Source organism: Gymnogyps californianus, chromosome 12 (genome assembly GCF_018139145.2).
Source record: "Gymnogyps californianus isolate 813 chromosome 12, ASM1813914v2, whole genome shotgun sequence".
NCBI lineage: Eukaryota > Metazoa > Chordata > Aves > Accipitriformes > Cathartidae > Gymnogyps > Gymnogyps californianus.
The window spans coordinates 5,823,949-5,848,611 of NC_059482.1; the positions used below are offsets into that span (position 1 = coordinate 5,823,949).

At 41.0% G+C, this 24,663-nt stretch overlaps 1 protein-coding gene across 1 annotated transcript in view; it reads right to left on the reverse strand.

The window, feature by feature from the left end:
* The window catches only part of CDYL2 (chromodomain Y like 2), a 58,068-nt gene extending 34,926 nt beyond the window's left edge, over window positions 1-23,142 (reverse strand). Inside the window, exon 1 of the mRNA XM_050904001.1 lies at window positions 23,104-23,142. Coding sequence (XP_050759958.1) covers window positions 23,104-23,127 — 24 coding nt within the window. The 5' untranslated portion in view covers window positions 23,128-23,142. The remainder of the gene's footprint in view (window positions 1-23,103) is intronic.
* Window positions 23,143-24,663: the final 1,521 nt, after the last annotated feature.

A 24,663-nucleotide genomic window follows, 5' to 3' on the forward strand; every position in this document is an offset into this window, starting at 1 on the left:
GTTATATTAATGGCTGGACAGGGATAAGGAGATGTCAGAAGGATAAATCATATATCCATTTCATGCTTTCTATCCAAACTAGAATAGGAGGCAACTGCTTTGGAGCATCCCTATAGCAAAGGTAGTAACAGTCAAATTTGTGAATAATACCAGGCAGGGATAGGTTTTAGAAGGAAAGGGCTAAAAATAGATAACTTTGTACAATATAGAAGGTTGAGAGGCGATCCTTTGAGTGAAAAGCTGAAGTAGCAGTTTGTAAAGTAGTGGGATAATAAGAGAAGAAAAGTCATGAAACACAAAGGTTTCTTTCAGAATTCAGTAGAATTCTTCATTTTCTTGGTTACACAAATGAAGCTAATGTGATGGCAGAATATAGGAATGAGCCAAAAAGAAAGGTAGAGCAGAAAAAAGGAATAAAGAAACATGCTTTAGGCAACTATAATGGCATGATAGGACCACAGAATTTTACAAGTAAGTATCCAGGATACCAGGGCAACATCACAGAAAAATGGCACATAAAATTTCAAAAATTATCTGTGAAGGAGTAATTGTCAAAAAGGAAGAATAATACATCATTATCCCCTCAGAAATAGCATTCAGATGAGCAGGGTCAGTAGGCCAAGTTCTGGCCCCAATTATTGCATTGGTTCTCACTGCAGATTTAATTTGTGTTCGAGAGCTGAATTCTGTCCAGTGTAAAACCAACTTACTACTGGTGCCTGGAAGGAACAAACTATCTTACGGACAGTAGTAAAGGCAGTTATGAAAGCTGTCAGTGTTCATCAGATGGATGCATTTTAAATCATATGAGAGTGCAGCTAGTTAGAAATCTGCATTTAAAAAGTGGGGACAGTGCTCTAAATGTGGAGATGCAAAGGCATAAAAGCATATTCATTGATTTAACGTAAGAGTGTGTTTTGGAGCAATTAGACGGACTCTGTGTGAGGAGGACGTTTGCTTACTGTGTGGATGAAAGGCACTAACACATCTGTGCCTGTGCAAATGTCTGCAGTGAGTCAGACTGACTGCACCACACCGTGTGGCAGGCTCCGGCCTCATGCTACCATGAAACTCCTCTGGCAATGGCAGAGTCCCCCAGGGAGCTGCTATCAGAGCAGCGTGCTGCGGAGGAGACAATCATAGGTTACCCTTCTGCTGTCCCCAGGCCCTAGATCCTCTTGAAAGCTGACTTTGGCAACAGATGGTCACCATTCCTTGACCTCAGTGAGTCCTGTTTCAGCCTTGGTAATTCACGCGAGCTACGGAAGTGTTAATTGATGAGTCCCAAGTTCTTTTAGATTGTCGTTATTCCTGATGATAAGGTTTCAGCCAAGTGTTGGCAGTACTTCCAGCCGTAGGGGTTGCTATAGACTGGAATCCGTTACTCCTTTCAGGGAGGTCCCAAGGAACAACACCGGAGTTTCTCTGGTGGAGAGGTACAGATCTTGTCATCCTGCTCAAAATGTCAGCCAAATCTCTCCAAGGGTTACTGTGGAGGCATGTGCCGCATCTCCATGCTGACGGCTATCTTCTCTTTCTGTTGATAGATGATGCAGACGTATCAAGCATCAGGGTGAGACTGGAACTCTGATGAAGCTGAGGAACCATTTAGAAATGTCTGTGCTCGAAGCAGTATTGAATATGTAAGTAGTGAATATATTACTGGGGAAATTTTCCATGTATTTGTTAGTCAGATTCCTAACTTGGCGGTTGTGTTAATACCTCAGCTGCTGCTGGATGCATTTACAGCAATGATGTGGCAAAGGGCTTTGTTCCATGTGCCTCCGTAGAATGGGGCACTATATTTTTATAAATGTAGGGTTTCTGAGATTTATTCCCTACGTTTGTCTCACTGGGATTAGGCTAGTGTATGTTCTCTCTGTGGCACTATGCCAGTCACAAACTGAAGCTGTGGAAGGCTGCAGCTGTCTGCTTGTTATTAATTGAGGGTTAGTGCGGAGACCAACATACGCTGGTGCTCCAACACCCATACTGTTTTCCAGATACTTTATGAATGGAAGCTTAAATTCACACTTTAGTATAGGAAACCTTTGAGTCACATTTAATACTAAGATCCCACTTGCAAATGGTTTATGAAATTACAAAAAGGAGTTTTAACAAATGGCTAATAAGTTGTTAGAGACTCTTATGAATCTCGCTCCTAATTAGTCTTCTAATTCTAATGAGCCCATGATAATCTTCTGATGTCCTCGCTGTCAGCCCTAGCACAAACTATACATGTAGTCAAATGCTGGAACAGATGTCCAGAGAGGCTGTGGAATATCCATCCTTGGAGATACTCAGAACTTGACTGAACAAGACCCTGAGTAACCTAATTAAGTTGGTGCTGCTTAAAGCAAGGGGTTGGATCAGATGATCTCCAAAAGTCCCTTCCAACCTACATTATTCTATGATTCTATGATACATAAATTTTGCCTAAAATATTTACTAATAATTTACTAATTCTTTATTAATTCTTTTCCACTTGGAAAAGCAGCTCCATTTGGAAAACTGAGTTCTATGCAATCAGTGGAAGTGGGTGTATGGGTGTATGAACTGACTCAATTAAGCTGAGTTCAGATTTACAAGGCAGCTGGAAGGGAGTTTCCCACAAGCAGCTCTGAACTTCCTTCTTTCCTTGACCTGATACCATCAGGGTTTGTTGACTTTCAGGTCATACGGCAAGAGCCATCTACTCTCTGAGGTGTATAAGGGAGAGATGGGTTGGAAGACCAAGGTCAGCTGATCACAAGGTTAAAAAGATTTTCTTAGTCATTAAATGGACATTTTTTAATACTGACATACATTGTGAAGTAATTATTCAGTGTATTTTCAGTGTTTGTATGAATATTCAGTATTTATGGTACAAGCAGAACAAGGAATGTGCTAAGTTGGGGTGTGAACATAACATGCTCCATGACAGCAGCTATAAATTTGCTCTTCATCCAATATGAAGGAATTAAAGATAGGGATAAGAGGGATAAGTTACCATACATTTACCACAAAGATAAGAGGAAACATGCTAATAAAAATACACTTGTAGTTTTTGTACCTATCCTGGAGGTTTGTGCAGAGATAGTAACAGAATGCTCCACAGGACAGGATGCTTAGATGGGGCTTGAAAGTCTGAGTTTCTGTTTCTAGTCCCTCCTCACCACCTTAGCTGTTCTCTTCATTTTTATGTATGTGCCTTATCTGAAAAGAACACCCTCTCTGTAAAGTGATTTCAGACGTGGTGTTGAAAATGGGAAAGGTGCATTGAAATAATTTTTATGTACAGCAGTCTACAAAATGAAAATTTTGATGAAGCAAATCTGTTTTGAAGCCTAGTGAGCAATACAAAAATAGGAAAAAAACCCAAGATTAACTTGTGCTGAATATCTGCTTTTAGTATTTGTGCTAGCTGCTACTTGTATTCAGCAGTTTTGTAGTAGATTATGCAGTATAATGTCCTGACAAGACCAAGAGGTTCCTAGCATACTTGGAAGCGGTAGAAGACTCGTAAGATGAAGACACATTTCCTTTTGCTAGAAAAAAGAATACACCTGGATTAGATGGCTCTGGAATTACATAAGGAATTTCTGATCACACGTCAACCTTTCTTTTTCTCCAAAGAGCAGTTGTGTACAAAGGCACACATAGAAAAAATAATCTAGAAATAAACAGTAACACACATGATGGAGGAGTGTCATATTCGTACTACTTGAACAGAAATACTGATAAATATTGGGGGAAGTATTGCTTTATTATGCTTGCCAGCTGTAGCCTAATGAAGGAACATAAACCTCATCCTTTTGGACTATTTTTAGGGATATTAACTAAACTTGATAAGGTATCTAGAATGCAACTAAACTTGCCTTCTAGATAAGAAGAAGAAACTATTTTATGTTTCGATGTTTTGAAGATTTCGAGATGATATGCACATAGTTCAAGTTTTTAGTTTAATATCAAGGAAACAAGAAACTTCAGGTGGTCATGGAAGAAGGATTCAAACAAACTGACAGTTTGTCTTTAAAAAATCAGAGAATTTCCCTAGAGATTATGTATTTGCCCAATTACTACTCTGAAATGTTATTTTCATAGTTACAAAGCACCATGCAAATCTATCCTACTAAATGGATACTAATGATCATTACTATTATTTAACAGCATAACAGGTGGAGCTCAGAGCAGTGAGCACTTTCCTTTAATATGTAGTGTGCCATAATGTTTTACTTGTTCTTAAAATTAAATGGTCAGAATATGTTAATCACAAAATCTAGCATAGAGTGTCTGTCAGATCAGTGCTAACGATTGCTTAGTGTGCCCCAAAGACAAAGATGTTAGTTTTGCAGTATAAAAATTCGGTGTTATTCTGGAAAAGACCTTGCCCTTGGCTGTTGAATGTCACATGCAGTATTCAGAATATGCACTGTGCAGTACAGGGCAAATACAACACATGCAGTACCGTATGCTACGTTATCTTTACAATTTCTGCCTTGTTGATTCCGTTAATGCACACAATTACAAACAGTCAGTGCAGATTTTAAAAGGCAAGTTCGCACCTGTGAATTACTTTTAAAGGGAATCTGAGATATTTTACAACACATGTAAGGATATATGCTAGTTAGATGACAGCCACTGGGGAAAAATGAATGGAACGTTCTTCAGTTTCTCTCTAAATGGCTAGAAAGAGTCTTCTGAAGGTGACTGTAAGGGAGAACAAAGTGTATGAATCACCTGTACATCTCCTACGTGAGCACTCTGAGGTGTTTAGTAACTTCCTCTGATGGCCCTATAATATGAAATCATTTTTAGTCAAGATAATCAAAATGTCTGAAATCTTTCCACTTTCAATTGTTTGGTGATGTAGTTTCTTATTTTTTTAAACCCTTCATAATACTATACGTATTAACAGTGGAGAGTTCTGTCCAAGTTAATCAATAAGCCACTTCAGTTTTGTGTAAGGAACATAATTGCATTTTTTCTTCAACATAAAAATCTATTTGGCTTCAGTTTTTTTATGGTAGATATTTAGAGAGCAAAGAGATTTTTCAATCTCTCTTCTACCCCAGAGTTTGTATTTTAGGATCTACGTTCCTTCCCCTGTCTAATGCCTGTCTACTTACAGGACTCATAAGTCAGCAATATGAAATCTAATTATGTAAGTAATTGTAGGCATTGTTCAATGAATGGCATCCTGTAATAATCTAAATTGCTGCATGTACAGTGAGAAAATTTATAATCCTAAAGACTTAGAGTCTGAAATAGTTTGTTATTTGTAATAGTACAAAGTACTGAAAATTTTTGCTACATGAGAGTGATATGCACTTTATAGTTTGTTCACACACTAGAACTCATTCTTGAACAGTTGGTCACCATGCCTTTCTTAAAACTATAGGTTTTTAACCACTGTTTAAAATAAAAGGCTAATAATATCCTGTTCATCAGGTATTCTCATAATAATGGTGAAAGAGACTCTGCATGTTTGAGCTTGAGCTTTCTAGCATTTTTGGTGTTTATTGTGTAGTATAGTCTAAAAATGAAAAATACGAAACTATTAAAGTAATAGTGACCTTCCAGAGTGAATGACATATGACACCACAAAATTTTTTTCAATGTCACTAGATTTTTCTTTTTTTGACAAGTGATTAGTCTGTGGTTATAGAACTTTCAGGGATGTAGTGTCTTGATAACATTTTGGAAAAAACCCCAGAATACAGATCTAGAATAAGTTTTATATACCATGGCACCAAAGAAGTACCAATGCCACTTCCATTTAAGAGGAACCTATGTTCCTCTTCAGTATGATGGCCCAGACTTGATTAGTTAACTGTCATGACATTACTTACAGGCCCACAGATTCACAGATTTGAAGGCCAGAAGGGACAATGATATCCATCTAGCCTGTCTTGGGTTACACAGGAATGTATTTCATTCAGCAGTTCCGCACCAGGTCCCAAATTCTGATTTAGTTAAACAACATCTATTAGAAAATCATTGCATCTTAATTTGAAGTGATTCACAGAAAGTACACCATTGCTGTTAGTGAATCTTTCTAAGTGCTATAAATACAATGCTATAACCTTAATGTTAAAAAGTGCGTCTCATTTCTAATTTATGAAGGGTAAACTTCCAGCCACTGGCGCCTTTTATATCTCTGTTAGCTAATTTCATTTTCCAGACCTTAAATCCTGCAAAGTGGTTTGCAGCTAACTGAACAGATGGTCTCCATATTTCTTTAAGTTTTGTAAAATTTGGGTGCTAATGTGATGGCTCTGTCTAAAATTTTGTAGCTGCTTCAGAAGCCATATTCTAAAATTTCATCAGAAGTGTTAGGGTTCATCACTTGTGTTTAAAGTTCAAGTCCATGTTATTTCATATAATTTTGAGGGATAACATTTTTATGAAGTGCAGGACTATAACTGCATTCACTAGATCAATATAAGTCACTTATTTTCTTTGTTTTATTGCTTAGAAAAATAATGCACCTCTTAAAGATGGCACAATTTTGACTAAAGAAAAAGGAAAAATTAAATGTAAGGAAGATGTGCAGTGTTCAGTTCTGTGCCCCAGTTTTATTCCTGCTATGCAAAAAGTTTACTACTTATTGTCTTAAATCTGTACCCATGTGTTCAGTCATATGGACAAAGAGAACAGTTTTCCCCTGTGCTATACTGGATCATTGCATACAACTATATAATTACCGACATCTGTCTACAAACTGCTTTACATCCGCATAAATCTGTACCCTTTCTGAAACAGGACAACAATATCCTCATTCGTTTGTGAAAAATTCAAGTGCTAAATATTTATTTGAATTTATTTAGACTCATAGTACTACATAAGTGCAAAACCTTAAAAAGAAGTAATATATTAAGGTTACACATGCTGTAAAAATGTAATAATCTACCTTAAAAAAATTACATTTTCAGTATTGGGGTTTTTTAAAACCACATGCTATGAATTCAAAAATACTAATTAAACAAATTTAAACAGAACACTTTAGGAATGTTCTGAAAGCAGGCATATAAAGCACTAATGAAATTTAAGGAAAGAGTTTAAATACTTTGAGTTTACTGGTTTGTATATTTTTTTACCATAGTAAACTACATTCAAGTCTTTTTATCCAAAGGATTAGTATCCTTTGGATACATGTGCCCGAAAATAAGAAAGGAGTTGGTTTTGCTGACCTGAGAAACTGTTCACTAGGCACAAGTGATTCACCATAAACTGCGTTGTGGGAAATGAAGAAGTAACAGCATTTTCTTCTCAACCTCAAACTTATTAAATAGTTTGTTGAGACTGTTGGGTATGTAAAAGAACTGCTGTCACTCTAGAGCAGACAGTGAACCAAAAATTACATGATTTTCTCAAATGAAATTCATGACTAGTGAATCAAAATAACTACTAAAATAACCCAGTTCTGCATTTCAGAGATCAGGGAACTCCATGGGGCAAATTCAGCCAGTAGTTTGCCTTAGTGGTACATGAGCTCACTGGTCCAGGGCAGCTGAATATGAATGAGATTTTCTTTCCCGGTTGAAAGTGCATAAACTACACTTCCCTGTCCTTGTCATACTTTTGTAGCCTACATGAAAGCTGTACATATTGAGCTTAATTTTGAAGCCAAGTTTTCTGTGGACTCAGCTGTGGACAACCTGTCTTACCTTCCAGGCTTTCCTATGCGTGGAGGCAGCAGAGAGAGGCAGTGGGGTGCCAGAGAGCTGGAGATGGGCAGGAGGGGTTGCAGGGCTGCCGGATGACTTCCCAAAGACAAGGCCAGCAGCATCCAGGGAAATTCCACTAGCAGCACAGAGGGAAGGGATGGGATGGGAAGAGCATGGAGCAGGCCTGAGCACAGAATAAGTGCCTTAAAGCCTTCAGAGTAGAACAAGCGGTTTGGGATTAGGAATGATCTTGAAATCACTGTATATATTGCCTAAACTATATGTCCCTGCTGGTAAAGTGACTGCCTTATCCATACGTCACAGGAGAGCTTTACTACTTTCTTGAGCTACACACACACAAAAATGAGCAGCACAGATCTATCATAAGGAAAGGTACAGCAGTCCTGTTGTGTTCTAGGTTGCCTTCAGTTTCCTGAAAGAGAGCCACAACCTTTCGCACCATGAGCATTCTGGAAAGTTGTGAATATCTTCACTTAAGGGCCAGACCCTCAGGTATCTTTTGGTTTTAGATACCTGAAAACCTTTTCAAAAGGCTTCATAAAAAGGGAAGGGAAAGATAGCTTTACCAAATAGTAGGACAGCATTAATTTTTTTAATAGACATAAATAATGTTCCTGTAAGTGACAGTAGAACCTAGCATATCAGACATTTCCCTAATCATCTGAGTCAAAAGCTATAGATTTTGTCTCAGTAGAAGTCACAAAGCATTACACCACTGGTAGATTCTGATATGTTATTTGAAGTGCTATACTCATGGCTATGCACAACCAAATCTCTCCAGCACTGTAACGAGCAAGGTCAACTTGGTTAGTTGAAGTTCTGTTTTTTAAATGACTTGTGAAAATATTCAGCCCTAGGGCTTTTAATTTTCTTGGTATATCTACCATATTTCTCAGCTTTTGGTATTAAAGCACCCTGGACTAATTTTATAAAAGTAATTTTTTAGTTTGAGTGTTCCAAAGTAGACTGTCCAAGAATATATAATTTACAATACACGTCCATTAATAAAACCGTACTGTAGCCAGAAAATAGGTGTGATAGTACTTTTCTTTTAAAATGATACCAGTTCATCACCCTGAGTCATTTTTAGGTTTCTATGGTGAATGTTTTTTTGCAGAGGAGGCCTGGGAGTTTGCTGGCTGAGTGAGTCTTTCCTCCGGTGCATTTTCAGTCCTAACCACTACGGGCGACAGGTGTTAGAAATCCTTTCCAGAAGCAACCTTTAACTCTAGGAGGAGAGGGTGAGAACACTGCTCATTGTAAGACAGAGTCTGATCCAGATATCAATTTCTTTTGATGACAGTGATTATATGACGTGGCTGACTGTGATGAGGAGTTGATAGCCAGGACTGTAGAATTAATAACTTAAGAGATCTCCTTCCATCCTGCTTTGCTGAAAGTGAGATAAACGGTGCTGCAATGAATTTTGCCCTTTGAAGGTCAGTGTCCATACTGCACATGAAAAAAATCTTTGCCATTTATGTTTTACAAGAACAATATTAACATTCATGAACGTTTCAGCTTTAATCATGTGATGAGTTTGTTTAACAAAAATGCCAGCTCCTTCTCTTCTGTGGGTACTGATTTCACAAAGCAAATCAGTTTGTTTCTACATGAGTATGGACCTCCTGGACTTCTGTGAACCTCTGTGAACATGGTTACCTGGGGCAGTGGAAGCCATTTGCAGTACAATGTCATTTAAGCTCCGTTCAGAGAAGTCCGATCAACTTGATGCTGAAAACAGCTGCTAAAGTGGGTGAGCTACTTACACTAGGGTTGCTGATGTTGCTGAAATTGGTGCAGCATAGAACTGGTGCCGTTTTTTAGAGCTCTACAGTGTACAAGGCTCAAAAGTCAGCCTGAGAGCACTGCTTTGCAGGACTGAGAACTCCAAAGAAACTCTCAGTCCTATATAGGATTTATTAAGCTCATTAAAATAACACCCAGTCCTAAATGAGCCACAGCTTTACTTACTCTCCGTTGTGGCTCTTGAAACTCAGAGAGTGTGATTCTCTCACACAATAGCAGCGAGAAGCCACAGATCGAAAGCAGCTGCCACCATGTTTGCAAAGGGGAACGTGCTCCTAACAGTCTGCAGTTTCTGTCCCAGAAGTGCTGCAGCTACCGGTTTACCCCATTCAGAGACATCTCTGTTTGAGTCAGAGGTTCAAGTAACCTTCTCAGAAATGGAGCTAAAGACTAGTCACTTCAAAAGAAAAAAAAAAACCAAAACTGACTGTAAAACAGCCTTGGTTCATCCTCTGTCTCCCTCAGTTACACTCTATCTGTCACTGCAAAGCCCTATTACACTACTGTATAATCAGAAGGGGAATGAAAAGGTAGGTCTTGCTATCAGTTCTTCTGTGAGATCTAAGGCTTATCACGCAGTTCCTCTGCTAACCCTGAGGCTTACTACTCAAGTACTTTCCAAATCTCGAATAAGTGATGTATCAAATACTAAATATCTGTAGGCAATCCCCAGATATCCCCTCGATGCCTGTAAAAGTGTATGCATTTAGATACACATCCAAAACATACCTTTGTGATTCTCAGTACTAAACAACATCCTCAGTGCGTAACCCTGCCCTTTGAAAGATCACCTGCCATTAGACTGCAACTTTTGATTACCAGAGATGCTTGTGATCTTGGAATGGCTGCCTTTTGGTGGTAACAGGAGCAACAGCAGCCGGACATGAAGTAAGAAAGATGTTTAGGGAAAGTTCTGTTAGAGCTGTTCTGAGCTTCACAAAAACCTAGAATTAATAAGGGAATCTAGAAATTTTACAGAAGTGTTATGTTAAGGCAGAAATTATTTCAGTTACCTAAGGAATTCTGCCTTGTGGCTTGGGGATAAAACAGCATTAAAGAATGCTGTCCTTGGTTTGTCAACTGTACTTTGGACACATATCTTGAGACAGACCATAGAAAATCAAGGGGTGTATACTCTAAGATATAACAGCAATGCAGATTCCATATCCAAAATAAAAGAGTAGTTTACACATCTTAATTGATCAGTAAGCAAGACTTTCTTCCCCGTATACTAAATAGGCTACAAGAGCAGCAGTTAATAGCAGGGGAGGAAAACTGCATCATTCATGGTACACATAGAAGGTCCAGTTCACGTTAAAAGGAGACTTCCCTTTGTCTTCTCAACAGAGCAGGTTGTCAGTGGTATTTGATATGAGTGGATGAAGCACAAAAAATAACAGCAGCACAGTTGCAGAACAATTCACATCACAGCCCACAGTAGCTTGTCAATAAGTGGTAACCATGCACACACTGCAATACTTGATACCACTTCTAAGAGTGAGAAATGTGGTATCACTGGCACTCACTAGAAATACTGTAAGTAATGTCATGTCAGAAAGCCAAAGCGTAGGATGGTCAAACAATGCAGGAAAAAGATCCGGCATCCTTTGTGGTGCTCATGACAAAGCTAGGGGACATGTTATTCAATTGGGAGAAACAGCAGTCTTCCATCAATTCTTCTAGCAATTCCTTGAAGCTTTCTGAGACAGAAAGAACAACAGTTCATACAAGATTATAAACTACAACAGGCAGTCCACGTGTTGAGCCATGCTGTTCCTCGATGAAAATGCATTCTATCAGTGTAACGAAAGATTGATGAGAATAATAATCCAAAGCTTGTGATGTGTACAATGAAAAAAATAAAAGGGTGTCTTCCTTGGAGCTTGGAATTTTTGTTATCTTGATCCACCTGATAAATGCCATACAACATACTGTTTGCATAGGCCTTAGTCAGCAGGGAGAGATGACAAGGCCGCCTTGGCACTCCTGCTTTAATCTGTCATCTGATGCAAGTGCATGCCAGTGCATGGGAAAGGCACTGGAAGTCATTCGCTGCTGGTGAGAAGGCAGCGGGGAAGATGGCAGGAGAGCGGTGGACGAGTCTCCTTCCAATGGCCTCCAAACGGTCTTTGCTGAGGGAGGACACGGGAGGAGCAGAGCACTCCTATACTCCTTAGCTGCTGTCAGGTCACACAGGCAGCCTGCCCGCTGCGTACTCTGATGGTGTATTTATACTTCAGCTTCCCTAAAAGTACTAACACATCAGTATTATGTACAAAACGCTACAGCAGGTCCTAAACCAAGGGAAAGTCAGAGGAAGGAGCTGATCCAAATCACCTGGGCTCTGAAGGCATTGCTCAGCCCTGTGATGCCGAACAATTTTGCTCTGAGAGACCCACGATTCCCACAGTTAATTGATGATTGCCATTCTTGACACCAAGAGGCAAATAAAATGCAGCAGTGAGAAAGCCATAAAAGCTGGCCAAGGGCCTCACCCTTTTTATTTTATTAAGAAACGTAAGTGTTTCTGTGGGTGTAAAGTAAAAGAGCTGCTATTTTCCCGGTATATGTAAAAATACATTATCAAACACAGCTTTCTCCAGTGTTTCTGTTGCATCTTTTGTGCATCATCATCAGTGCACAGATGATTAGGGCTTCTATTGTATGTAAGACATTATCAGGCCATAAAGGTAAGTAACAGGAACATTCAGTGTTACTAAGTTTTGCAGCCTGAATTGTCTATTTTTTATTTCATTGCCTGTCTCATACTTTGTTTTTATATATAAAGACAGAAAAGCAGCCATTTTGCATTTCCACTGTAAAAAGTAAAAAAAAAATAAAAAAAAAAAAAAAATCACCTCTTCTGCTGCCAAAAAGCCGAAGCTGATACCTATTGCTTCTTTCAGTTTCCTGTTACTTTTATCACTGTTTCCATACTATGGTGTATTTTGCTGACTACACAAACACTGTATACTATTATGTATTAATCTGCAGCATATAGTAGTATTAGGTATATAATAGTGACTACTTGGATAAAACATCGTCAAGTTCCTTATCATCCCTACCATCTCCTCTTCTGACTGTTATAGTACATCAGTTCTGACATTTCAGCACATAAGAAAATTCTGAACCAGTGCTAATGTTTAATTACACAAGAGTGGAAGCTGCTTTTCAACTTTTCACATTTTTGGATTGTGAAAAGCTTGAGTTTGTGCACCCAGACTCTATTACAGTCTCGCTTCCAGTTACTGCAGTCAAATCGCAAAGTTTTAATTGCCCCTCATCAGCCAGTATTTATTCCTTCAAGAACTTCCAGGTTATTTCCCCTGGAGTCATGTGAAGGCATTTTAGTACACAAATGTAGTTCCCCTATAATTCCTAGTACTTAATTTGGGATCTAGAAAGTCTCCATCCTCCTGCTGTATGGATTTTGATACTTGAGTCATATTCCTATTTAATTTGAAGGTATACTGTTATGTCGTACCACTGCTGAACCTAAAAGGTTGCTACTTCCTCTGCTTAGGTAGAGATAAGTTCAATCACTTCTCATCAAAGAAGGTCGTCTCATGCTGTGTCATCCCAAATTCATGCATTCACGTTTGCACTGGAGTCTGCTATTCCTCCCTTACATTAATCACCAAAAAACTTTGTGATCAACATCTTTGCAGTATGAGTCTCAGAATCCATTTATGAGCCCAGTAAGCGTTACTGTGCATTTTCTTTCCATGTGAACCGTATTTAGCAGGAATTCCCCAGCACCTTTCCTGTCAGCTTTCCTGTGCTAAAACACTTGAAACCTATCGCAAAAAGATTTCTGAAAGACAAATTCATCAGGTGTATTAACGTGATAATGTGATTTTATATTTTGCAAAACAGTCCCTTCTCCAAAAAGGGAAATGATTTAATGGTTTCAAAAATATTATTAGAGCAAATTTCAACTGCATAACATTTAAAGGGAAGTCCATTAGCATAGTCAAACAAATTTTACAAAGTAGTGTTTTAAAAAACTATGTAATGTCACACTTTATTTTGTAATATCTCTCTTATTACTAATAAGATACATAAGCAAAGCTCTCTCCTTTGTAGTTAGCCTGACATCTGAGAACAGTTTACAATACCACTGCTCATTGCGGTGACTGCGAAGTGATGTCAAAAAGAAGTTAGTCTTGTATGTGTGAAAGAATTTGACAAGTTGAGCTGGTCAGTTAGAAATTAGACTGTTTATATTTCAGCATGTCAGTAACCACCATTTCTGGAAAAAACCCAACACAACAGCAACTTCATGGGTTTGTTAAAAGTTAGTGGCTTTTTAATGTATATTCAGGTAAGGCCTTTAAAGGTTGATAAATGTGTATTAACAACTCTGCACAGCATTAAGGAAGCCTATGAAGACCATCCAAAAATGTAAATACAGAAAAGTTGTGGATAAACCCTTTTAGATGCTGAAATGCTTTGCTCATAGAAGTAGCAGTAAGCTGATTTTGTTCATTAGAAACATTTTATTACATTAATATAACTTTCTAATAATACTGACTCGATCATTTGCCTCATTCCATGCATTTACTCAAATGTTTTCTAGTTTACCTTTATCCCTTTTACCCCAGTTATTAGCCAGAGCTACGGCAATGAGCCAAAACTTCATTTTTATTATGCATGTTTGATTCAATGTTACTTCATCACCTCCTCCCTTCTTCTACTCTTTTGTTTGCTTCTACCGCCTGTTGCATCTTGTTAGAAGTCTAGACTGTGAGGTCTCCAAAACAGAAACTGACTTCTTCTGTGTCGGAAACTATCCTGATTTGTCCTTTAGTTTGCAAGGATACTAATTGACAATGATTAGCAATTACAATATCAGAATACAACTTGTAAGGCAAGTATGTTTGTGGTCTCTGCAGACTGTATCAACATCTTAGTCAATACCTATGTTTGTTTAATGACTGTAGTAAGTACAAAACTAAGAACTGCCATACGAGGTCAGACTAAAGGTCCATTTAGCTCAACATGTTGTATATTCTAATAGAAATTAGTACTGGATGCTTAGGAAACAGCATCTGTAGAGCAAGTGCTGCCCTTGCTCTACCCTCCTAGCTTCTGGTGATTAGCAGTTTAAAGATTTTTTTTGTGCTGAAAGGTATAAAGGGATCTATCCTCCAAGAAGCTGCTTTACCATTCTTTGAAACCATTTACAGTTCTGACTTCCACAACATCCCATGGCAATGAGTTCCAAGATTTAAATACTGTGAAGAAGTACTTCCTTTGTCTCAGTCATTTGCCTAATCATTTCATTTGCTGCATGCCTTTTCTTGTGCAATGAGAAACAGCATTCATCACTGAATTAACTAATCATCCCCCATTTGTCTTTTCCATACCATTCATATCTTCCTCGATCACTTCTTCTGCCAGCCAGAAAGTTGTCATAAGGTGTTTTTTCACTGACAGCCATTCCATACCGTGCAACACCCTGTTGGCTCTCCTCTGCGTTATTTCTAGTTCTGTGTTCTTCTTGAAGCGGGTGCAGTACTGCAGATGCGGAAGCACAATGGTATTCCCCAGTGACACGACAGTGATCATCTCCTGTTTCATTCTCAATTGCTTTTTTAATAACACCCCAAATTCTCTTTGCCTGAGGTTTACCTCTGACAAACAGTAGTCTGGTCCAATGGACCGGACACCCATTAGGAGCTGGAACACATTTTCTGGTTTAGTTTCATCTGAAGGGAGCGCGGTCACTGCTCTCCAAGACAGTCCTGTGATGCAAATGAAGGTGTGGTAAACGGGGATTGCAGGGAGATTCACTTCAAAAGCACGCACCTGATCCAAATTAAAATACTAATGTAGACACACCCAAAAACTTTCCACAATGATTCCAAGATCTCTCCTGAATAGTAACGGCTTCTTCAGGGCTCATTGTTATGCATGTATAGTCAGGATTATCTTTCCTTTGATCATTACCTTGCATTTATAAACACTGTATTTCAGCTGCTCTCATCCAGCTCTTGTCAACCTTTCTCTTGACGATGCTAATAATAATCTATAAGTTATCAGGAGTAAATGTGATTCTTTTCAAATAATTGATGATTCTGTTGTGCAACACAGGTCCCAGTACTGATGTTTGGACACTCTACCATAACTACCCTTCATTGCTTCCTCTCTGTGAACCAGGTAGTCTACGAGATGACCAACCCTTCTGGACCACAGCTTTGTTTCATTAGCAGCTGCTCCTGTACCAGAAGGTTTTTTGAAAATCCATTTACACCAGCCAGAGCCATTCTTACCCACATATTGACTAAGAGTTCTGTGAGATGTGACTTTCTTCTAAAAATTCATGTTAACTCTTCTCCAAACCAAGACACGTTCACATATATCTGCTGATTCTATTTCTTTTTATAGGTGCTACTAATTTGTGTGCAATGGAGCTCAGACTTAGTGGTGTATAGTCCCTTGTATCCCTTCTTTATCCATTGGGTGCTGAGCATATGTAAGTGATTACATTATTATAAGATGATTTCAAATAAACCCCACAAAATCTAAATAAATGCAGCAAAGTGCCTTATGGAAGAAAATATCCTCATTGTTCCTGTTTTGCCCCTCTGAAGGAGTGGGTTGCGAGTTTTGTGGGTGGTCTGTGAGAAATCTAGCAAAGCCCAAGTGGGGCAACTGCTATTTTCAGAGAGAAGTGTCTTTCTGACAGATGTTTTCAATACTGTTTTTGCTTTAGTGTTTTGTTGTAGTCTACCGATCATGCTGCTACCGTTTACAATTCTACAAGAGTCAACCTATTTCCCCTTCTTTGGTAAGCCACAACAAGAATCATTTTTTCCTACACAGGTCAATCATATCAACTTATTGTGAAAGTTTTTAGAAACCTAATAGATTTGCAACAATATTTTATATTATGAATGATAATGAGATAGTATTGAAATAGTATTGGAATCTACATTTTCTCTGTGTAATAGAAGAAAACAGACTGAAGTGTATTTCCCTTCAGCTTTGCAATATTGCCAGTCTAAAGTTTTGATAATAAACAGTGTGACATTGTTATTCAACACGCCAAAAGGACGATTTTCCTTTTGTCAAAAACAGAATACTGTTATTTGCACGAATGTGAAGCAAGCCAGCATTCGCATACCCCACTACTAGTTGCCCTACATTGCAAATATTTCACTTTAAATTGTTTGATGTATTATATTGTTCTAATAGTTTAAACACAAGGAACAGTTAACTATTTAATTAATCTTTTTTGCCAGTGTCAGGATGCCAGTGTCATAAAACATGCTGCAGAAATTGTCTGAAAAATATATGGGCAAGGAGGAACAACAAAAAGGGATTGCACTGATGAAAATGTACAGAGCCAAGAAACTGTAATACTGCTAAAAGTCAAATGAATGGACAAAGAAATGCTATTTACAGCATAGCTGGCCATCACAATTACTCCATTGATTTTAAAAAAATAATTAGCCAATTTCTTTCAATATTAGATCACATTTAAATTTTGCCATTGTTTGAACTGTTGCTCTCTAAATATTTTAACTTTCAGAAACAATTACTAAACAATGAGTTTATTGCTGGATTTTAATTTTGAATCAAAGACCAACCCAAAGTAAAGCACTGTATTTGTCATTCAGAAAGTGTTACAAAAATTTATGTCATTTTAATCTTCGGATAGGTATGACCACTGAACCTGGACAACGAAGGGAAGCATGTTCAGTTCAGTGTCTTTGGTGGTGGGAAAATCTTCACTGCATGTGTTTAGATTTTAGAGAGTGATACAGAGTAAATTTTCAGTAGCCCTTCCAAGCAGGAGTATGCTTATGACGTGTATCTTGAGATAAACTACACTTAATCCAGATAAAACACTTCATCAAGATTGTAACAAAATGGTAACATACATAAGAAATCAATTGGTTTTCAGTATCCCAAAATATGCCAAGCAGTTTACAATGTAATGAGGAAGTTGGAATCGTGGTAACAGAGTGACGTTGTAGGTAAACAAGACGGTCATTATGTGCATTGTAATGTTCCATATGTGGCTCGACACTGGAATTTCTTAGTAAGATAATGAATATTGCCAGAGTTACCCAGTTACGCTTTTGAAACTCACTCAGTATCTTTAATTTAGAGAACTACAAGACCCCAGCAGAAGGGACCTTAGGTTAACTCTTTGTTATTGGCTTTATACCTCAGTTTAACCTATTGTCCGGATGATTGCCCACTTTAGGATTGAAGAATACTGTCTGCACTGCAAGTCACACCTAATTTGGAATAGAGGTCTGAAAACTTTCATCAGGCAGCAAGACTTCTAGATTTCTACCGACTGAGGGTAACATTGCTCATAGTTACCTTATTTTGAGGACAGTTGTATTCTAAAAACTGATTTCGATAATAGATCAATGACAATGTATAGAGAAATTGCTGATTCTTCAAAACAGTTGTTAGTAAAGCTTTTCCACTAAAAAAACCCCATAAGGTGTTACTTACAGATGACCAGATGCTTAGCTGGTGGGAACAAGCCCAGTATTACTGAAGTCAGCATTGCACCCATAGCTTGCCATTCTACAGGAGTAGGTGCTTAACTCTGTTCTATATTCCCCAGATCCTACTTCAAGTCACTGTTTTCTGCTTGTGAAATCAGTCTTGTTCTTTCAACACGGAACTGTTATATCAATAAAGAGGTTGATTTAAGTTGAGAAATAATAACGTTTACTTAAATATACCATCTTCTTGCAAGTCACCTCTGCCTTAGAAGATACATGTGTGAAATACTTCAAAAACAGATTTCTGCTTTCCAGTTCAATAAGAAGGTTTAAGTATGTATCTCTCCTAAAAAGTGACTCCATTGAAAGAGATGCAAGATGGAAAGCCACAATGCTCAAAAACTTGCATTTCCTCACTTTGTAAAACAAAGATTATTTTGTCTGCATCTGCAAACCAAACCTAGCATCCAAAAGTTCAGCCGTGTTCTCTCCAATTTGCATGTCTCCACATGTAATAAAGATGCAGCAGGCCAAACAGTGCCATTATTATCTTCGAGTCTTGACTTTGCTGGTACCTGAGTGCAGGTGTAAGTGGGAGATGTTGTAACTCATCTGGAAATACATTATCTTTCTGGTGGATCACATGAGCTAAAATAAACTGCAGCTCATTCTTACACAGCTGCATAAACAGACTAAGATTTAATTGAAACCTGTCACTATGGTGGACAAGACTCCTATCCATGGGCATTGTATCATTTCAGTGAGAAGATGCCATTTTTTAAAACATCACTTTTCCACAAAGAGCAACACTTTAATGCAAAAACTACTGAGTTTTAAAGACTGATTTTATTATTGTGATCCAGAAATATATGCATGTGACAGTCCCCTTCAGAGATTTAGCTATAATCTTTAGATCACTTACCTAAGGTGCTGTAATATAATCTGACACAATGTTAAAGTAAGACTTTAGATTTCAACATCATCGTCCCTGAATTTCTAATTGTGTTCATTGTATATAAACCCCCAAAATATTAAATAAAAAAAAGCATCAGTCAGCTTCATGAGCATCTCCGTGATACTGATAACTGATTCATATATTCACCAATGAAGTGGAATTTTATTGCAGTAAACGGGATGCTCTGTGCTACGAAAAATAAAGTTAGGTGCACTGTTCATACTGAATTTTTTTCCCCTCTAAAGCCATCTCATATACTTTTAATACCAGAGCCTTTGAGCGTGAACTATTTGGGTTCAGATAACGTGAGAACTAAATTGTACATGGAAAATACAAAATATTACTTCAAATTACTGACAACAACTTTAATGTGCATCAACAAACTTGGTATTTAACAGTAAATACATTACCCTTTCTGTTTGTTACCAAAATGAATGAGGATTTCCTATCAACGCATCCAACAGTGTATTTGAATCATAAAGCAAAATAGGGCTGCCTTACTGAAGGCCACTGTGAATACCCTTTTGTCAAGTCCTTTATTTTCAGTTTGATATTTCTAAGGAATATCCACATAGTTCTTTAATATTTAACAGGTTACCTCTTATGAGAAAGAGCAAAAAAAAAAGGAATATTCTATGACTCTTTCACCCACTCAGAAAAGCTTGAAGTCATAAGCACATGGAAGTCAAGCAAAGCCAAACTAGTATTTTATGTAGCCTGAGAATTACACTAAAATATATACAGCATTCCTTACTGTTAAAGGAAAAAAAAAATTTACTTAAAAATAAAGCTTCAAAACTAACACCTACCTTCTATCATATAATGGAAGTAACTCTCTTTTGATGTAAAGTGTCTTGGTTCTAATACACAAATCTAGAACTGAGTACCAGTAAACACAGAATTCCCAATGGGTGTTCTTTTGCTTCTAGAATAAACTGGTACCTGTTTCACAGTCCTAAAGGAAATATAACAGGAGGTATTTCAGGTGATTAGAAGCCGTTTCTAACTAGAAAAAGGCACCTAGTTAGCCAAACACTGAGGTTATTTTGTCTGTGATCTTATTTTGCTTCAATATAAAGTTATTAGTTGAATTTATCTTTAAGTTTAAAAGGTTGAAAAGCCTTTTAAAATAACATGAAAGTAGAAAATGAATGAACTGACAGGATAAATATGCACATCTATTTCCAAAACTTAAAATTTTATACTTAAGTTTCTTGAATGCCACCAAAATATGAGAAGTAAGTATAGGTAATATAGGCTGTACTTTTTAATGTGCTTTATCGTGGCTCCTAGATCATGACTGGCTTTAACAAAAATAATTTTGCAGCCAGTATTAAATACTCCCAATTGCAGAGGTAATTATTGTCTTACTTGCTGAAGTTCAGTAAGAATCCTTGAAGGACTCAGATATTACTAATGGAGTCAAAGGGGAATCAGGAGTGTAGTATACTTTTGGAATGTCACCATAAGCCCCAAATTATTTATTTACACCAATAGCCCCAACGTATTTCAAGCTAAAATCCTGAAACTGTTTAATGGTCATCCTGCCATCCACATAAAGTTTTACTTGTTCAGAAGGACAGAAAAGAATGATGTATCCAAGCAAGAACGGAGATGTCAACTCTGAAGGCACAAAGCGCTTCATCTCACGGGCTAACTGGTGTGGGACATCACAGCTGTACGAGCTTCCTTCTGGTGAGTCCCTTTGATGCGGTTGGTTTTCTGGGACGGGAAGGAGCAGGGAGGCAAGGCTGAGTCTTTTTTAAATGAAGCTACTACCATCTACACACTTGCTACCTACTAGACATACAAACTCTTCAGCTTTCTAGACATTTCTTCTGACCCCCGTCATGGAGAACTTCACAGTGGAGATGCAAAATGTAGATGGATTGATAATCGAAGCACTGCACATACTTTTTCCCACATGTCCGACAAGTAGATGAAGATTTTACACCACGACCAGCTGAGAAGGTCATATTCCAAGCACCTCACACAATAAGGAATGAATAGCCATACTTCCACTTACCTGTTCTGGTGGATACAATTCTTCCATATTATACAATGATAAGCAAAAGTAGTTCAAATGGAGTAACAAAGAAAGGAAGTGATTCAGAGGCTTTGAACCACAGTACTAACAATTCACATTCATCTATGCAAATGCCTGCAAAGTGACTGCGCCTAAAATTGACTGCAAACTGGGTTATAAGTCTGCTCTCTCACAGAACACCTCCATGCCAGGTTACTACTTGAGCAGCATCACTCATATGCCATGCAGTAGTACTCAACGCGCCGCCCACATCCAACTGCCAAATGCCGTCGTCTTATAATAACACAAAGATCATGAAAAAGCAGAATTTTTTAATGATGAGTAGAAGCTAAACCAGCATGGCTACCATTAGCCTAAGAGGTACTGGTTTTATTTCTTTCCAGAACTAATCCAAACATGTGAAGAAAACTTAGACAAGACCAGGCAAAGATCCTCTACGCATCTCAGAAGTTACCAATACAAAATTTTATCACTAACTTTTTCGGGTCAAAGTTGTTCTTCACAGAACTCCCACTGGCTACGCCAGAGTCACGACAGCAATACAGTTGACATGCAATATCCTTAAAATTGCAAAGTAATATGACAGATATCGCAAAATGGTGGGGAAAAGGTCAATGATACTATTCAAATCATCATGTACTTCTGATAATTTAACACCACATAGGAGAGCGTAAGTGCTGTTCACTTCAAAGGAGGTCTGTGTCCCACTCAGCAAAATAAAGTCCTAATGGAGCAATGTCATCCCTTAACTATGACCTTTGTTAAAGACTTTGAAAGACCATGACAAAGTAAAAACCGCCTATGTGAAACCTGCCAGATCCTCCACTTCTTGCACTTAAGACCCTACAGCTGATCATCAAGATCATCAAACGGAGAGTAAGTCCAACCATGTCCAACGAACCGCAGCAGCAATTCCACACCCAAGCACACCCTGACGTTTGAGCAGCGCCTAATCATCGTCACACAGTTCCAACTGGAAGGTGATCGTTTCCGTCCTAGCCCTTAAACTGTGCGCTCCAGACAACCACAACACAAACGGCCATTTCACCAGGAAACGCGGAGCCTGAGGAGGTGCTCCAGACCAAGAACTGGTGTAGGACGTCCAGTCTTGTTTGGTTTTTTTAGATGGCGGACTTCCACCTTGGTTCCACTCACTGGAGCTGGATATTTAAAGCACCTGGGTCCAGTCTTTCTTATTTTTAATTTCTGCCTTCTCCCTTCTTCTTCTCTGGCACGGGAAGAGTGGCTAGACTTGTTCTCAGTTTGGGCATTAGAACTGGGTGCCTGAGGTCAAAATTTGGCTGGGTCTCGCCGCCCGCCTGCCTGCCAGCTCCTTTTTCTCTCCCTCCCCCCCGACCGGGAAACCGGGCGGCCGTCGCCCGATGCATCGCCGCCGCTCTCCCCGCCGCTGCGGCCGAGGGGCGACCGCATGCCGGGCTGCGGGGGGCCGGGGGCCGGCCCGGCGACGCCGCCCGCCCCACCTCGCACCCCGGGCCGCCCGGCCCCGCCGGAGCGGGGCCCCCGCCAAACTTTGCAGCCCGCCATGGTGCTGGGGGCGCAGCGCGGCGCGGCCCCCCGCGCCCGCCCGGCCGCCGCCCCGCCGCCCCCGCAGCACCCCGGGCGCGAGGTGAAGCAACCTGGCGCCGGCTCCTGCACTTTGCACAGCGGGCGCAGAGCCGCCTCCATCCCTGCGCCTCCCGGCAGCGCTAAGGCGCATTTTTTCGCACTAATCTGCACATTCAGCACGTCCAGAGCGCCTATGACTTTACCTGGACTTTCTCCACTCTCCGGGCTCATCACACTGCGATCGCCTCCCCATCCTACCGCTAACTCTCGCTCTCCTTCACTCCTTCCTCCTTCTCTCTTGCAAGGCCTGCTAAGATCAAGCCCGATGGAAAGTAGAGAGAGAAAGAGAAAGAGGGAAGGGAGGGGAGCCGCTCCATCCCTCCCTCCCCCCCCCCCGGCACACACGCCAGCCCTTTTCCCCTCACCCCAGCCCTTCCCTCGGCGATTTCCTCCGCTCTTCGGCAACTAAGAGGGCTCCGCGGAGCGGCTCCCAAACGCGCCACCGCTGCCCTCCGCGGCGCCCCGGCCGGCGCCCCCCCCCGCCGCCCTCCCGCCCCGCGGCGCCCCGCGGCCCCCCGCTACCTCGTAAAGGTCCCCTGAAGCCATGCTGGGTTGCGGGACTGGGCTCCTCCGCGCCGTCTCCCTCTCTCCACCTCTCCCGCTCCCCCACTCGCTCTCTCTGTTGAGTAAACTGTGTTTTGCAGAATGACAGGCTTTGGGGCTGGCTGTGCGCAGAATCAGAGGCGAGGAGAGGCAGAGAGGCAGGCGGCGGGGCTGGCGTAACCAGCAGCAGCTCGGGCGCACAGCGCCGGGAGCCGCGTCTCCCCCGCGGCGGCGGGGCCGGCGCCCCCCCACCCCCCGCCCTCCCCGCCCGCCCGCCGCCACCCTCCCCGCCCCGGGGGGGGGGGGGGAGGGAGGACGGGGACCGGGACGGGTCCCCCCGCGCCCTCCGGCAGGGAAAGTCCCGGGGCCGCTCGGAGGGCGGCCTCCTCTTCTTCCCCGACTCCGAGCCGGGAGCGCTTCAAACTCTTTCCGCGGCCAAAATAAATAAATAAATAAAAATAAATTAAAAAAAAAATAAAAAAGAGGGGAAGGAGCGGCCGCGCGGCGGGGAGGGCCGCGGCGCCCGCCCAAGGTCACCGCGGGGAGAGGCGGGCGCGGGGCCGGCTCCCCGCCGCCGGCCTCGGGCGGCCCTGCCGGCCACCTTCCCGCCCCCTCGGCGCCGCATGGCCGCCCCACCCACCCCATGGCCATCGCCGGGGAAATGGAGGTGGCGGGAGCCCTTCCGTGAGCCCCCCGAGGAGGGGCAGCCTGGGCAGGGCGGCGGGTTTCGGGGCCACCTCTCGCCTCCACTGGCACCCACCCCCCGCCAGGCAAGGGGAGGCCTCTCCCCCTCCCTTGCAGCCATTTTGCAAATTAGCCAGCCCTCTCCAGGAAATGGAAGCCATAGACCTCCCGCCACCTGGTCTTCACGTGGAGGCACTGGGCGGCCGGCCTTTTGAAGCAGCTGTGGGACACGGGGTGGCACGAGGCTGTTGGCAGTTGCCACGTTAGAGCTTTCTGGGCCTTTCCTCTGAGGAAAAGGGCCACCCCATGGCCACTGGCACCCTCGTGGCCCAGCGCGGCGGCTTACCTGAGTGAGGGATCCCCGTGAAGATGGCGCCAAGCAAGCCGGGCAGCATCTTGACCTCCTGCCTGCCTTATCCGCCATTACCGCCAAACACCTCCTGCTCGGAGATTTCCAGGTTGAGGAGGTTTTCTCACACCAGCTTGGCCATGAGTGAAGACAAACTAGCTCGTCACGAGAGGAAGCCCCGCTTTCCACCAGACATGATGGAGTCTTGAGGAGACAGGAGCTGGTGTGCGGCAAAGGCCCCTTAGCATGACGCTGCGGCCACCATGAAGCAAAAGGCTGTGCTTCTGTGGAGGCTGCTTGAGTATCTAGTCGTGTTCCTGCAGCTTCACGCTATGAAGGATTTGTTTTTCCAGGTAAAGTGTTGAGCATCCTCTTGATGTTATCTTTCTTGATACAAAAGAGCACCGTTACAGTTTGCTCTGACCAGTTCTTCACACCTTGACTTTGTAGCCAGCCTGCTGTAGTTGTTACCGGCTTTCAGACCCCATATTCTCATAGCTGACCTC